This window comes from Melanerpes formicivorus, unplaced genomic scaffold (genome assembly GCF_026170545.1).
Source record: "Melanerpes formicivorus ecotype bairdi unplaced genomic scaffold, bMelFor1.0.p_v2 SCAF_7, whole genome shotgun sequence".
In the NCBI taxonomy this organism is placed as follows: Eukaryota; Metazoa; Chordata; class Aves; order Piciformes; family Picidae; genus Melanerpes; species Melanerpes formicivorus.
In genome coordinates this window covers 28,714,290-28,730,723 of record NW_027142359.1, presented here as the reverse complement: position 1 = coordinate 28,730,723, position 16,434 = coordinate 28,714,290, and the positions used below count along the sequence as shown (strand labels likewise).

General features: G+C 52.0%; 1 protein-coding gene across 1 annotated transcript; it reads left to right on the top strand.

Moving 5' to 3' along the window:
* Positions 1 to 3,486: 3,486 nt before the first annotated feature.
* LOC137442644 (fatty-acid amide hydrolase 1-like) lies at positions 3,487 to 14,484 on the top strand. The gene is made up of 15 exons (XM_068141643.1): positions 3,487 to 3,726; positions 4,890 to 5,003; positions 5,724 to 5,864; positions 6,452 to 6,585; positions 7,267 to 7,473; positions 7,867 to 7,907; positions 8,439 to 8,563; positions 9,211 to 9,336; positions 11,194 to 11,291; positions 11,674 to 11,767; positions 12,049 to 12,089; positions 12,734 to 12,773; positions 13,319 to 13,427; positions 13,742 to 13,887; positions 13,976 to 14,484. Exons 1-15 carry the CDS (start codon positions 3,556 to 3,558, stop codon positions 14,102 to 14,104), a joined length of 1,716 nt encoding a protein of 571 aa, XP_067997744.1. The 5' UTR covers positions 3,487 to 3,555; the 3' UTR covers positions 14,105 to 14,484.
* Positions 14,485 to 16,434: the final 1,950 nt, after the last annotated feature.

The following is a 16,434-nucleotide window of genomic DNA, read 5'->3' as shown; positions in this document are numbered from 1 at the left end:
GCATAAACTAATGTGCTCAATCTGCCTACAGTAACGCAAACACTCCAGCTTGAAGCAGGCTGACCTCATACCAGTCCTCCCACTGGCAGAGGTCTGGAACACAATCTACAGGCAGAGGTGACTGAAGTGCCCAATCAGTGTGTCAGTGAGTGAACAACTTGGTTGGAACATGAAATTTCCTTGCAGAGGCCAAAGGAATTGCTCTAATGTGACACTACCTCTTGCCTGAGCTGCCGGACAACTCGTGCAGGGGTTAAACTCAGGCTCTGAGAGGAGCTGTTTCACCTCCTTGCAAACATTGATGAATCCCATTCCAGAACTGGGAATCTACCAGGAGAAATGAAGCAAGATGGACTGTGTGCCATTACAAATGAAGCTTGGGTTTTCTTCTTTCAGAGGGCCAGACCCCAGCAAGGGGGTGACTGGCAGCTGGTAGCAGGAGCAGGTTGTTAAGCTCTGGGAAACAGTCCAAATGCAGTAGGCTGAAATGGAAGAACAGAAGTGTATAAATTCCCAAGTGAACAGCAATCAATTCCTTACTGCCTCTTCTGAAATAAAGGGCAGCAAATGAAATCAGTGGAGGAGAAGTTGCTTCCCTGTAGCACATGGATAAACTGTGGATCCCCCTGCTGCTGGACACTGTGAGTGCCGGAATCAGATTACTTCACACCAGAAATATCTGTACAAGCATGCAGCTATTAGTCACTGAAACCTAACCTCTGGCTTCAGAAGCCACAGCTCTCCAGACACCAGGAGACAGTGTTAAGGAAAACATTGCCATGTGTTAGCCATGCTCTTAGCATCGGCTCTGGCATCAGCTGAATGGAGACCGGCTGGTCCTGCAGCCTGAGTCAGTTCAGCTCATCATGCATGACGTGTCACAGCTAGAAGAAGAGCAGACCCTTTCTATCCCTCCTTTGGCAACCCCAGGCTTACAGCATCTCCTGGGTGTGGTGGTACCCACCCAGGCACAGCTCTATAAACATAGAGAAGGGTGTGGGCAATGGGGAATGAAGCCTTCATGGATCCAGATGATCCTTTCACTCTCTCCTAGTCACAGACTCCCGCCCTGACAGGTAGTAGAGGGGGTGCAGAATCCACCTTAATTTCCAGCACCCAGTCAGTCAAGCCCCCTTTGCTGCAGCATATGGGTAACACCATGGACCTAACAGCAGAGAAGCCTCACTTGCTCATTTGGCAATGACACATCAGTCTCCCAAAGGGACATCAAGACATTGCTCACTCCACAAGTCAGCAGTGGGTTCCCCAGCCCAGCCCCTGGGGAGCAAGGCCATACTCTCTCCCAGGTCCCAGGAACATTCTCCTGGACAGTGTGCCCAGCCAGCATCTGCTTGCTCTGCACCACCCCCTCTTGTCCTCTCTGTTGTCTTATCTCTGCTGGCAGCTGAGTCACAGCAGAGACCTGCTGCATTATGGGGTTTTCCATGCCCTGGGTTAACCTCCTGGAGCTGGCTGGCCATAACAGAAGTCTAAGCTTTGCCATCATTGCCCTGCCTGACACCTCAGCTCCATGTGTTCATACACCTGCCTGGGAGAGGGGGGGCCTCCAGCAGCAAATCCTGGTGGCTCTGGTGCTCCAGGCATAAAGCTCATACTTTGCTTTCTTCCCTCTGACAAGCTGAGCTGCAGAAGCTGAAAAGTGCTCCTGCATGAGAGATTTTCAAGCAGATTTTAAGCTCAGCGGGAAGATGGCTGGAGAAATAGTTTTGACTTCCACCAGAACTTGTTTTTAACTTCTGCTTCTGAAAAGCTCACCGCAGTGGGTTGGGGTTGGTTTGTTTGTTTTTAGTTTGGTTGTGGGGTTTTATGTGTGTGTGTTTTGTTTGGTTGGTTTTGGTTTGTTGGGATTTTTTCCTCGTTGTTTTGGTTTAGTTGTTGTTGTTGTTGCTCTCTCCTTAAAAGGCTTCAGGTGCAACATGGTTTATGCAACACACAGGGAAACAACCCTTTTTGGGCATTGTGCTGCCACAGGGTGAGATTAGTGAACCCGACAGTGCAAAGCCTCCAGAGTGAGAGAGAGGAAGAGATAGGGATCAGAGCATCTGCTCTCACTAACTTCGAGCTGATCCCATCCTCCTGACTCACTGCAAGGGCACCCCCCACCCACCTCTCTCCTCTCAGTTTCGTATGCCTTGAGTAGTCTGCACACAGGAGGCTGTAGTGCCCTTGAAACTCACAGTGCTGGATAACCTCCTGAGTCCCCAAGTCTGAAAGAAGAGAGGGGAAAGGGGGGTAAAAAGGAGAAAACAAAACAGTGGGGGGGAAAGGCTGTTCTTGCATGTAATTTCATTGACTCGGGTAACAGGGAGCTGCTCATCCTTACGCAGAGCAAGAAGCTGCAGACCACAAGCTCAGTGAAGGCTGAGTATTTCTGAGGCTTCAAAACTCATCAGCAAAGAGCTCCAGGGCGCTGTGTACAGTGTGATATTCCCCTCCGGGGAAGGCAGCCAGGCTCTGGCCGCTCCCATGCTCCTAAAGTAGCCCTGATTGAAGTAAAGCCAGCTGACCTGACAAATAACACCAGGAAAATCAGGTCTGGACCTTGTAACTCCATTGCATTTTCTAGCTCAGCACCTGTCTGTGGGCGACTTTGGCACAGCTCATCCTGCTGGGACACACATGGAGGGAGAAAATATCCCAATCCCTTCCCAAGAGGTTTTGCACAATCCTACGGGCTGCATCTAAACTGGATAGCTTGAAACAGATTGCCCTGAGAGGCTGTGGATTATCCTTCTCTGGAGACCTTCAAAACCTGCCTGGGTACATTCCTATACAACCTGCTGTAGACAAACCTGCCTCAGCAGTGAGGTTGGACTTGACCCCCGGAGATCCCTTCCAACCCCTATCGTGCTGGGATTCGGTGAAATATTTGCTCATGCATTCTTGCAAGCAGCGAAGGTGTTTTGAGGACACACCTCATTTGGAGCTGGTATCAAGCAAATTATTTTGGAGTTTCCTTCAAAGCTGAGTGCGAGGCGCCAGCAGGCACTCCCCTGCCTGAGCAGGGATGACAGATTCTTGTGTTGGAAACCACAGCACTTTGCAAAGTGCAGGCACACCCATGCTCCAGCAGCGATGAACTGAACTCCGCTGAGCGCTGGCTGGGACATTTATGGTTTCTTTCTGCCACACAGCGTCTGGGCTTCAGGAAATGCAAAGAAGCCGGGTATCTCTGGGACTCCCTCCTTGATGCTCCTAGACAGGAATATGCCTAAGAGAGGTTGTAAAATTAGAGGAAGCTCAAAGACTTACTCGAAGGGCGTCAGAATGAATAAACTTTATCAGGGAGAGACCACCCAGCACAGGGTGGGGCGAGTTTTCATCTAGGAGCTTTTGCTGCTCCCCGATCTCCTCCTCCCTACCCGTGTAATGCAGCAAGCCGGTTAAGTCTTTTGCCAGAGAGCCTAACCCCCTCCCGCCCGCGAATCCTCCCCAGGTTTTGCCTCCCTCTTCCCCCACCCTGCCCATCGCCGAGCGGGTGCCCTTGGACCTGCCGGGTGGAGGAGGGCTAGCGGCCAGCCAGGCTCGCTCACCATGCGGGTGCCCGTGCCCGCCGTGCTCTGCTGCTCGGCCGCCAGCCTCCTGCTGCTGCTGCTGCGATGGCGGCGGCAAAGAGCGCTCTGGAAGAAGGTGAAGGTAGCTCAGCAGAGACAGGAGCGGAGCTTGGTGAAGATGGACAGGGCTGCGCGGAGCTTTCGGGAGCAGGTGAGTGCATTAAGCCACGGTTCTCCTCCCCACCCACGCGGTGCGGGGACGGCTGTGGATGGTCAAGCAGTCCCCGGCCCCATCTTCGCGGCACACCCCTGGCGACAGCAGTCTTGTAGCCCTCCCTGGGTGTGGTGTCTGTGCGAGGGGCAGCTGCTGGGCGGCTCTCGCATAGCTGCCAGACGGCATCCCGGCGCCTTATATGGAGCTGTGGGATTTAGGGTTTGGTTTTTTTTTTTTCCTTTTTAAATTTCTGTGTGCAAGCACACACACACTCCCGAGCAACGCAGCGGTCGCCTCTGTAGGGAGGAAACGCTTCCTGGGGCAGCCGGTGCGGCGGCGGTAACGGGCAGCAGCGCAAGCGCTGGCGAACGGGAACCGGCAGCGAGGAGAGGAAAATCCTGGGCTGAAAGCTTCCTGGCCTCTTCCGCTATGGGGGAAGGCTCAGCCCGGCTGCCGAGGAGACGGCAGAAGGCGGCGATGTGTTATCAGCAGGGGCCAAAGTGCAGCCGCGCAAGCTGAGGACGTGGGCGCGATGGCCAGACCCGCTCCGTGCCCGCCGCGACTCCGTCACGCTTCTGCGCCCCTGGCTGCACTCGCCATGCGCGGGGTCAGAGTCCAGCCTGGGGGAGGAGGTTTGATCCTCTTTTCATGGTATTTAGTAAGTGCCGAGGAAGTCTCTGGTGACCTCAAAGCTACCTTTCTGCTCTCAGCTGGGGGGCTCCCTGGTTTGTGCGCTTCCCTCTAGGATATACTGGTGATGCAGATGAGCTGGCACCAGGCTCAGTCTTGTCTCTTGCTGCAACCATGCTGTAAGTTCCCACTGTGATTCAGCAGAGAACATTGCAGTGAGCAGTTCCCTTAGGCCTGGCCCAAGACCTGTTTGAACAAGGCTGTGTGAAACACTTCTCTTAACAGGCAAGGTGCTTGGTGAGATCAGCCTGGCCACCAAAACACAGCTTTAGAAAGCCTGAATTACTGGCCTTGCACTTTTCATGCTATGTTTATTAGTATCAGGTAGGAGGAGCAGGACTGTGGTCTTAGGGCACTTGGCCACTAAGAGGCAGATCATTTTTGAGTGGGTTATAGTGGCACCAAGGGGAGAGGAGGAGCCCACCAGTTGAGACAGAAGTGTGCCATTGCATGTTCAACTTCTCCTGCAGCATCCTTCTGTGAACATGGTCTCCATCCTCTCTCTGCGTCTGCCGGAACTCTCCAAGAAACTCCGGGATGGCTCGCTCCCTCCAGAGCATGTCTTCTATGCCTACGTGGGCAAGGTGAGAAGCAAAGGTGGTGGGGCAGCATTTCACCCATGGTGGGCCTGGCTCTTTTTGGGAGAAGCCCAGCATAAGGTTCCAATGCTGATTCAAGCCTGGGTGGAGCGCTGCTGAGCTGGCACTGCTCACTGGTTAGCACTGGGCCCTTCTGCGTTTTTCTGTGGGTGAGGGGAGAGCTGAGCATGTGGCTGCCATGGCTCTCAGCTTGGTTTAGAGCAAAAAAGGAGCTGCAAGCTCAGCATCCAGCAAGCCCACACCTTCCTAGGGGAGCCCATACTTTTGAAGGCCAAGTGTAGCTACATGAAAGTTGCTGAGTGCTGCTATTGTCTTCTCTCTGTCTCCAAATGTGTTGGTAAAAACCTCAGTGTCCACTTTCGTTCTCTACTTTTGTTGTAGTAATTAGGAAATCACTTCCTGGGTTGACACTTTGGGGTTATCATTTAATGCCCCTCTAGAAGCTCAGTCAGCACTCTGCTGGGCTGAGTGCTGCTCTTCTTCACACACCAGCTGGTGCCGTGGCCCCTCCCAGTAACCAGACAACATTTTGGAGTTTGTCATGAAAATGTCTTAGAAAGGAACAGGAAGAGCTGCCCTGATACCCACTGCCCAGATGGGGAGGTGGAAGAGGAAGAAGAAGCAGGTGTCCTTTGTAAAAGAGAAGACTGTTGTACAACACTGCAGGCTGTGTCTCACCTGGAGTCTTTGACTGCTTTCCCCAAGGCCCTCCAAATCGCCACAGAAACAAACTGCATCACGGAGTATCTGCAGGAGAGCGAGACCCAGCTCCGGAAACTGAAGCCAGAGAAGCCAGGTTTGCTGTACGGGGTGCCTGTCAGCATCAAAGACTCCATCAACTACCAGGTACCACCTGCACAAACCCTGTGGTTTGAAGTTTGGTAGCAGGGGAGGTTTTACCTCAGTGTTTGGCTTGACTTTGTGAGAGCTGATGTAGCGTGGCATGCCCTGGCAGGTGATGGGGTTTGCTGCTAATCTCCCATAGGAGGCAAGAGAAAAGGCTGATCAGACTTAATGCCAATGCACTGCACAACGTGTGCATGATGGATAGGTTGTTGGAGGGGCATGCACATGCAGGTGGTCTCTTCTCCCTAGTATCAGATGACAGAATGAGGAAAAGTGTCCTGAAATTGTGCCAAGAGACGATTAGATTGGATATTAGGAGCAATTTCTTTCCTGCAAGAGTGGTCCCAGGCATTGGAGTGGCTGCCCAGCGAGGTTGTGGAGTCACCATCCGTGGAGGTGTTCAGGGAATGTGTGGACCTGGCACTTTGGGCTGTGGTTTAATGGCTGTGGTGGTGCTGAGTTGATGGCTGGACTGGATGATCTTAGAAGTCTTTCCCAACCAGAACAATTCTATGATTCTGTGCTTATATATGCAACTAAGGGGAATTGCAGTCCTCTTTGGCAACCACATTGTTCTGTGTTCCCAGGGTCATGATTCCACGTTAGGATTTATAAATAACCTCAACAAACCTGCAGCAGAGGACAGTGTGGTGGTGCAGGTGCTCAAGAGGCAGGGGGCAATTCCATTTGTCAAAACCAACGTTCCCCAGTCCCTTATCAGGTAGGTGGGCATTCAGCATGGCAGAATTCCTCCCTTCCTCACCTTGAAGAGGGAGCTTCTATCAAGTTAAGTTCTCATTTCCCACTTCTTTTTAAGTGGGTCCTCCTCAGTGTCTTTAAATTATTCTTAAACACATGTACAGTAAGGATGAAGATTAACTCTACTTTAAAATGAAAGAAAGAAGCAAAAGACAAGGAGAAGAGGAGAGAAATCAATGCTCTTTTCTCCTGTGCTGGGTATTTTTAAATCACTTCTAATTAACCCCTCAGAAATAGTCTTCTTAATTATAGAGTGCAAGTAGATACTCATGAAAGGGAAATCTAGTTAGCTAATTAAGCTAATGACTTTATATTATCCTGCCCCCCAACCTCCTGCTGTATCTGGCAAGACCACTCTTGATATAATTGTGCATACTGCTAAGCCACTCTAGTAGTGTCCCTGTGACCTACCAGGTGAACTGAACACTGAAATTAGCTGGCAGTGAATCCAGGTCCTGGCACCGCCATGAAAAGGCTGATGGACTTCATGGGAGCTTTGGAAGCTCCCTCAGAATAAATAGCACCAACATAACATCTATTGAATTACCTAACTGCCTTCTAAAGGTCTTTCTGGGATGATTGGGGTCAACATCAGTAGATAATCTACATTCCTCTCATTTGCAGTCTCCCCCTCTGTCTTTAGCTATGACTGCAGGAACCTCATCTTTGGTCAGACATGCAACCCTCTGCTCTACACCAGAACCCCTGGAGGCTCCTCTGGTGGAGAAGGGGCACTTGTGGGAGGAGGTGGGTCCATCTTGGGCTTTGGGACAGATGTAGGAGGAAGCCTGCGTTTCCCCGCAGCCTTCTGTGGGATCTGCGCGCTCAAACCCACCGGGAACAGACTCAGGTACTGTGAGTACTGAGGGATGTCTCTGGATGAGACCCATGCATCACCCTTCCACCTGCTGTGCTGGCATGCTCCTGCTTCTGTGGACAAGGTTAAATATCAGAGCAACTGAGAAGGGCTTGTTTCTCCCTGCTGCTCAGCCATTTTCTGGGGCCTGTATGGAGGAAAGGAGAGCTGTCCATCTGCATGCTCGGGGAGTAGTTGTTCCTGACTGACAGGGCATAAATCATTCTGGTCTAGGTTGGCTCTCTCTTGGGCCTCCCCTCCTTCTGCCAACCTCTGATTTTGCAAATGAGGGTCAGTACTTTCATTACCATTTGCTACTGCTTAAAGCCTTTCCCTTCAGTGAAAACTATTCATCTGATGTATTTTCTGCTTCTCTTTTCTTTGCAGTAAAAAGGGAGTCATGGCTGGTGTTGTTGGGCAGAAAGCAGGTAGGAATTGATGGTTGTCCTTCAGGGAGGTGAGTAGGGCAGGAGTGAGGAGGACCTGCAGCTGGCTATGGGCTGAGAGAAGCAGGGACTCTTTCAGAGAGACACTCCCATACCAAAGTTCCTGAGAAACTGGAATATGTGTGATCCAAGAGGAGCAGTGTGACACAAACCTCAGCACACTTCTGACCCCAAGGGTTGCTGTGTTTTTGGCCACTGCTTCATTGGAGTTTGGATTAGCAGTCAGGGGGGTGTCTTACACTGTCCTTGTGTCCTGATCAATAAAGCTTTTTCTTCAGTTCTGCAAATCTTGAAATGGAGACATCAGGAGACATATTGATGGGTAATAACTCTGAGTCCATAACAGTAGGCCTGCTGGTGGGAAGGCATTTGTAGGCACCTCCAGACCAATTCACAAAGAGGAACTGTTGCCAACACTAAACTAATTCAAAGCAATGTCAAAAGGTCCTGCTTTTGCAGGACATCCCCTTGAAAGACCTCAACCTATGAATGCTCTCTTCTGGTCTCTTGCAGTGGCTGCAGCAGTGGGGCCAATGGCAAAAGACGTGGACAGCCTGGCGCTGTGCATGCGGGCACTCCTGTGTGAGGACATGTTCAGCCTGGACAGCACGGTGCCCCCACTTCCCTTCAATGAAGAGGTAAAGGACCTCCAAGGGAGTGAGGGTCTCTGCTGAGGCTGAAAGTGCCAGTGGCTCATGAGGGCCCTCCCATGTTGACCCATGGGTGGACATGGACCTGATGGGGAGGTCCAGAGGAGGGCCACGAAAATGATCAGTGGGTCGGAGCACCTCTGCTATAGGGACAGGCTGAGGGAGCTGGAGGTGTTCAGCCTGGAGAAGGGCAGGTTCTGGGGAGACCTGATAGGGGGCCTGCAGGAAGGATGGGGAGAGACTGTTTACAAGGGCCTGCAGTGACAGGACAAGGGGCAATGGCTTCAAATTAGAGAAGAGCAGATTCAGATTGGATATCAGTAAAAAGTTCTTCACTGTGAGGGTGGTGGAATGCTGGAGCAGGCTGCCCAGGGTGGTGGTTGAGGTCCCTTCCCTGGAGATATCCAAGGTGAGGCTCAATGAAGCCCTGGGCAGCCTGATCTAGTTGGGGATGTCCCTGCTGCCTGCGGGGAGGTCAGACTGGATGACCTTTGGAGGTCCCTTCCAGCCTGGACCATTCTACGTGAGTGAGAGAAGTGCCGCTTTCCAGACCTGCTCTGTGGCATGGGTGTGCTGTTGACTTCTGTTAGCACAGACAGACATCCTTCCAGCTGGCACTCTCCCTTGCCCTGCAGGTGTACTCTGGCACACAGCCCCTTCGCATAGGTTACTATGAAACTGATTTCTTCACCATGCCCAGCCCAGCCATGAGGCGTGCCGTCCGGGAGGTGAAGCAGATGTTGGAGGATGCTGGCCACACGGTAGGATGCTGCGTGAACCCAGTAGCTGTTTGTGGCATCTGTCCTTCCTTTCTTCCTACCTACCACACCTTGAGTACTGTGTCCAGTTCTGGGCCCCTCAGTTTGAGAAGGACATCGAAACACTTGAACATGTCCAGAGAAGGGCAACAAAGCTGGGGAGAGGCCTTGAGCACAGCCCTGGGAGGAGAGGCTGAAGGGGCTGGGGTTGTTTAACCTGGAGAAGAGGAGGGTCGGGGAGACCTTATTGCTGTCTACAACTACCTAAAGGGTGGTTGTAGCCAGGTGGGGGTTGATCTCTTCTCCCAGGCAACCAGCACCAGAACAAGAGGACACAGTCTCAAGCTGCACCAGGGGAGGTTTAGGCTTGAGGTGAGGAGAAAGTTCTTCCCAGAAAGAGTAATTAGCCATTGGAATGTGCTGCCCAGGGAGGTGGTGGAGTCCCCATCCCTGGAGGTGTTCAAGAGGGGATTGGACGTGGCACTTGGTGCCATGGTTTAGTCATGAGATCTGTGGTGACAGGTTGGACTCGATGATCTTTGAGGTCTCTCCCAACCTCGGTGATTCTGTGATACTATGTCTATAGGGCACATGGGTGAATATCAGGCAGATTTGGCTAGGAAAGGGAGCCTCAAATCCACTTAGCTTCCTACAGCTCTGATGAAAGTGGATAGCAGCTTTGGGAAAAGAGAAATTCTTTCTGTTGCAACTTGATTTCTCCTCTCAGCAAGATAGCAGTGCTCTTCAGGTACTGGCAGACAACAGGGAGCCAAATAACACATGGTGGGGAGTAGGCATGCTGCTGTGTGACTTGTCTGTAGTCAGTGCATTTGCTCACGCACTAGTTGAGATCTACATTGTGCTAGATGCTGCATAATCTGGGTCCTGAGGCAGTCCTGGTGGTGTTTGATTACAGTCAGCTCAGCACATTTGCTGAGCCTAATGGACCACCTCTCTCCAATGGCTTTGAAGAGCTGTTGCCAAGCATTTATTTTGTCTATGCTCAAGCCAGCTTCACCTCTTCTGCATCATGTCCTTTGGCAAGCAGTTCCACTGATCTACTGCATGTTGCAAGCCACTTTCTGGTTTTGTATCTGGAAGTGAGGACCTAAGGAGGGAGAAAAATAAAAGCAGGGGGGAAGTTGCATATGGCAGGTCTTTTATAGCAAAGAAATCTCATATTGACCAAGACCCAGGGGTCTCAGGTTTCTGGGGTGCTGAACAGAGGCTGTCTCTTTCCTTCTTTCTGCCATTTCAGCAAGTCATCTCCTGTGTGTGAGACACGATCATAGTTGCACTCTTTCCCCTTGAGTTGCGCAAGGATCAGGAGTGGGGAGCACAAACTTATGCTCTCTAACATTCCTGCCAGTTTTGGAGGGATCTTTGGGCTTTGGAGATACTTGGACATCAGTGGTCCAAGCCCATCCTATATCTTTTGACCTTTCTGTTGATGGTCAAAGGGAAATCATAGTATCATAGTATCATTCAGGGTTGGAAGGGACCACAAGGATCATCTAGTTCCAACCCCCCTGCCATGTACAGGGGCACCCCACACTAGATCAGGCTGGTCAGAGCCTCATCCAGCCTGGGCTTAAACACCTCCAGGGACAGGGCCTCGACCACCTCCCTGGACAACCCATTCCAGGGTTTCACCACTCTCATGGGGAAGAACCTCCTCCTCACATGCAGCCTGAAGGATGGACGAGATGGGGAGGGCACGATGGTCTCAGATGCTAGAGACTTTCCTGAGGGCTTCCCAGGAGGTCCTCAACCCAGCTTGGCCCATTATTGAGCCCTCAATGGCTTTTCCCACACAGCTTACTCGTGCTTGTGCCACTGATTCATCTGTTGTCCCTCCAGCTGGTGCCATTTGAACTCATGAACGTGGACTACGCAGTCTTTAACTTCTGCCTTAGGGGAATGTTTTCAGATGGAGGTGCCTCTTTTGTCAGGAAATTGTAAGTATAGCCTGGAACAGTTTGGCTTCATTGGTGCTCTTCTATGGAAGTCCTCCCTAGGGTCTGGCTATCGTTGGGGTCCAGCTAGCAGTTCTACTGGATGTAGATAGTGGCTGATATGCACTGGGATTCACTGGGGAGCTTACCATCAGGTGTCAGCTGGACCTTGGGTCTCTGGGATTTTTACCAGCCTTCACAGATGAAAGGAAACAGGGTGTTTGTATCCCATAAATACTGTGAGAATCAGGGGGGCCCAGATGAGCAGGGGCAAACCTCTTTTTGTCACTTAGATAGTGCTGTTCAAAGGAGTTGGCCTTGAGAGATCTGATCTGCTGTGATTGCTTTCTAACACTGCTGAGCTGAACATCCTTTTCCCTTTCAGCAAAGGGGAGCTGGAGAGAACTGGGCTGTTATTCTGGGTGTCAAAGTCGCCAAGCTGGCTAAAAACTGTCTTCTCTTGGATCACCAAACCCTTCGTAAGGTTCATTTCTTTCTAGCATAGATGGAGTTAAGCTACAGGTAGTAAATAACTTGTCTCCCATTGCAGTAAGGCTTTATCATAGGGAAGTCTGTGCTTCCTGGCTGGGCTTAGGCAAACCTCCAAACTGGAGTGGTGGTGGTTCTGTTCATCCTCTCCCTGCTTTGGGCTAAATCCATGAGTCCTGCATGAGCAGAGTCAACATATGTGTGACAGAGCTGTCTCAGAGGACAGGCCTGGGGTTAACTAAAGTTCTTTTCTTTCCTTTCTCCTTCTCAGGTGCCTCGCTTGTCAGCTCTCCTAAGAAGTATGAGAGCAAAGTGAGTAAATCTGAACCTGGGCAAGTGTGTGAAGGTTTGGATCTCTCTTTTGGAGAGCAGCAGTGTTTGCTGCCTTGTGGATACTGCTCCAGCTGCACATCTCTGAGAAAATAGGAGGCAGAAACACAAGGGTGGGAGCAAACCAAGAACAGTTTATGTCAATACCATAACCTTGCAGGGTTTGACAAACTCTTCTAGCACTGAGGAAGGGAGTAAGGGCAGGGGCTCAGAGCCTCTTGCTTAGGAACTGAATGAAGCTTGTAGGAATGAAACACAGCATCAGCTTCAGCGCTGGTTAATGCATCAGTCATGCCATGTGGTAGGGACCCCATGAGACAGAAGGAAGAGAAATGCCCAGGGAAGGAGGCTTGCTCTTCCTTGCTACTATGTCAGTGATGGACAGGTAGTGGTGAGAAAAGACTCAAATCCCATAGCAGAGAGGGTGCGCTTCGTGCTGTGCCTCCAAGTCATAGCTGGTAGCCAGTCACAAGTGGTGTTCCCTAGTGCTCAACATCTGTCAATGGTCTGGATGAGGGAACTGAGTGCACCCTCAGTAAGTCTGCAGAGGACACAGCTGGGAGGGAGTGTTGATCTGCTTGAGGGTTTCCTCAAGCAGATCAACATTGTTACCTCTTCTTTTTCAGCACAGTGGATGAAGTCTGGAGTCTTCATCATGAAATTGAGGTAAAGTATTGCTGAGGTTAGAGAGATCTGAGGTTAGATAGTTTTTTGTTTCATTTCTATTTGGGAAGAGCCAGATTCAGTACCCATTAATGTTAGAAGATAGTGAAGTCACTGGTGATGTAAGGTAGGACTATGTATCTCTTCTCAACAGATCTTACTTGGATGTGCAAGTTCTCAGCACACTTAGGATGTCATGCAGGCACATTCAGGATCCAAGATCAGACCTGAATTTTTAAGTCCTACACTTGAAAACACAGGCCATCAGCTACAGCAGACTTGCCTTTATTACCATTCTGGTTCCCTCAAGACCCATGCCCATGTCCCAGGCTGCCACGTGCCCCTTCATTCAGTCTTACCCCACCTCCAGTTTTAGCAGAGGGGAGAATGCTTCAAATGCTGAGAAGGCTGTTGGCAAAGGGTTGGTGGCATTTAGCAGGATCAGGTCTGATGTAGCCTGATGGCTACCCTTGGGGAAGGGCCACTCAAGGAGAGCCTCAGTCAGCATCCGTGGGACAGTACACCCAGTCTGTGTGTTTCCTCCCCAGGAGTTTTGCCACCAGTTCATCGCCCAGTGGAAAAAGCTGAATCTGGACGTCATGCTTTGTCCCATGCTGGGCCCGGCTCTTGGCATTGGCTACCCTGCCAAGGTCTCAGGTAGGACTGCCAGCAGGGGACCTCTGCCTCCAGCATCACCCTGTTGGAGCACTCAGGGAGAAGCGTTCCTCCCCTCACCTCCCAGTGGCCAGCAGTGGGAAGAGCTCGGCTCTTGGGACAGCTTCAGCCCCAGCCTGTGGGATACACCCAGGACACTCCCTGTGGTGCCTATGGGAGCCAAGGGGCAGCTTTCCGTCCTGCAGCCCTTGAGTTCCCAGTGCAGGTGCCCTGTTAGCTGGAAGCTCACATAGGCAGAGGGGGGTGAAGGCTTTCACTGCAGTGGGCTGGCCCTGCGAGCAACCCCTCTCCCCCAGTGGCAGTCAGCTACACCATGCTCTACAACACCTTGGACTTCCCCGCCGGTGTGGTCCCTGTCACACTGGTGACTGACGAGGACGAGGAGGAGCTGAAGGGCTACCGTGGGTACTTCCAGGACTTGTGGGACCGGACCCTGGCAAAGGTGAGTGACGCCAGGTTCCCCAGGGATGCAGTCATCCCCATCCCTTCCCCTGGACATCCTCCTTGGCCTCTCCCTCTCTGTGCCACAGGCTTTTCGCGGCAGCGTGGGAATGCCAGTGGCCGTGCAGTGTGTGGCCTTGCCCTGGCAGGAGGAGCTGTGCCTCCGGCTCATGAAGGAGGTGGAGACCCTTGTCCTGAAGAAAAACGCAATCATCTGAGTCCCACACACGCCTGGCCTGAGCAGGATGCCAGCCGTCGTCAGCGCGGGTCACCCTCTGGTCTGAGCTGCCCGCGGGACTCCTGCTCCCCTCCACAAGGATGCGGCAGTGCCTGGGCTCACTGCTGGCTGTGGGGCGCGAGGGGAGAGCGAGGCGAGCTCCGTGACGGCGAAGCGCTTCCAGTCGGTGTCCTAATACAGTACTTCTTGTTACTGGAAAGTCTCTTGGTTCAGGTCTGTGTTTGGGTTGGGGTGGATTCCACTAGTGCTGTCCCCCAGGGATCACTGCTGGGCCTCACGCTCTTCAATACCTTTGTCGATGGTCTGGATGAGGGGCTTGAGTCCATCGTCAATAAACTTGCAGATGACGCCAAGCTGGGGGCAGGTGTTGGTCTGTTAGAGGGTGAGAGAGCTCTGCAGAGGGACCTCGACAGGCTGGACAGATGGGCAGAGTCCAAGGGCATGAGATTGGACACATCTAAGTGCCTCGTTCTGCACGTTGGCCACAACAACCCCATGCAGGCTGGGGACAGAGTAGCTGGAGAGCAACCAGGCAGAAAGGGACCTGGGGGTACTGGTTGAGAGTAGGCTGAACATGAGCCTGCAGTGTGCCCAGGTGGCCAAGAAGGCCAATGGCATCCTGGCCTGCATCAGGAACAGTGTGGCCAGCAGGAGCAGGGAGATCATTCTGCCCCTGTACTCAGCACTGCTTAGGCCACACCTTGAGTCCTGTGTCCAGTTCTGGGCCTCTCAGTTTAGGAAAGATGTTGAGTTGCTGGAAGGTGTCGAGAGAAGGGCAACAAAGCTGGGGAGGGGTTTGGAACACAGCCCTGTGAGGAGAGGCTGAGGGAGCTGGGGTTGCTTAGCCTGGAGAAGAGGAGACTCAGGGGAGACCTAGCTGTCTCCAACTACTTGAAGGGAGGTTGTAGCCAGGTGGGGGGTTGGTCTCTTCTCCCAGGCAACTTGTGACAGAACAAGAGAACACAGTCTCAAGCTGCACCAGGGGAGGTTTAGGCTGGATGTTAGGAAGAAGTTCTTCATAGAAAGAGTGATTTGCCATTGGAATGTGCTGCCCAGGGAGGTGGTGGAGTCACCATCACTGGAGGTGTTTAGGAAGAGCCTGGATGACACACTTGGTGCCATGGTTTAGTTGATTAGATGGTGTTGGGTGATGGGTTGGACTTGATGATCTCAAAGGTCTCTTCCAACTTGCTCCATTCCATTCCATTCTCATAACCCTCTGCCACTGCCCGTGGAATGAGAGGAGTGTGATCTTTCTCTTACAAATGGGGAAACCGGGGCACCAGGACTGGTTTTCTCTACTCCACTTAGAGAGCTGTAGGAAAATGGATTTTCCCCTTTGTTCTCACCTCTCTATGAGGACACAATGTGGGGTTTTCGCCCTGACACAGGGCAGCAATCTGAGGTCAGAGCTGAGCCTGCCTGCAAGCTCTGGCAAGTGGAGCGGAAGCTGGCCTGCTTCCCGCACTGCAGGGCTGCTAGCACCCTGCACACCACGGAAGGCAAATCCAGAGTGATCACCATCTCCTATCTCCTTCAGACACTTACTCATGCTTTCCCTAGGGCAGGACTATGAAGTGCTTCAGCTCGGTGTTGCATCCACACATCAGCACACCAGGGTTGGACAGCCTCCCCTGCACACCCTCTCCTGTTTGGTGCAAGGGCTCATGCCAGGTTTTCCAGTGGGGTTGCCTTGCTGCTGACACAGAGCAGCAGCACTGGCTCCACCCAGCAGGTTTCCAAGGGTGACCTAGAAAGGGATAGGGTACCAAAGCATTTTCCCTGTGTAACAAGGTCCCAAGCTGATTGTGACAAAGCTCTGGCAGGATTTATGTTTCTGTTGTTTTCTGCTTAAAAACATGATTTTGGTATAAAGCAGAGTCATGCAAAAGCCTGGTGTCTTTAAGGGCTGAGCTCTTTTTAAGGGCTGAGGTGTTTACCCCAGCCTAGGAGAAGGCAGCCTCCTGGAGCCTGTTTCTTTATCAGCAGACTCTGACAAGAAGAGGGGAGGGAGCTCCAGATAACCCAAGGCTGAATGCTGCAGAGCCCCAGCAGAGCATGGGTGGGGTTTTTTCATCAGATGCACCTACTCTATGCCCACCCAGAATCTGCTGGATAGGGTTTATCTGATTATGTTTTGAAATTCTAGCTGGAGGAGCTTTTGAGACAGAAAATGCCAGCTGCACACATGCTTGTGGAGAGCCACCCTGTTAGTTTAACCACTCTCCTCCTGGCAGGGAGGTGAGCAGGGTGCAAGAGTCCAAACAGACACCAGTGGACCTGAACCACTTGAGAGGCCTGGAGTGAGAA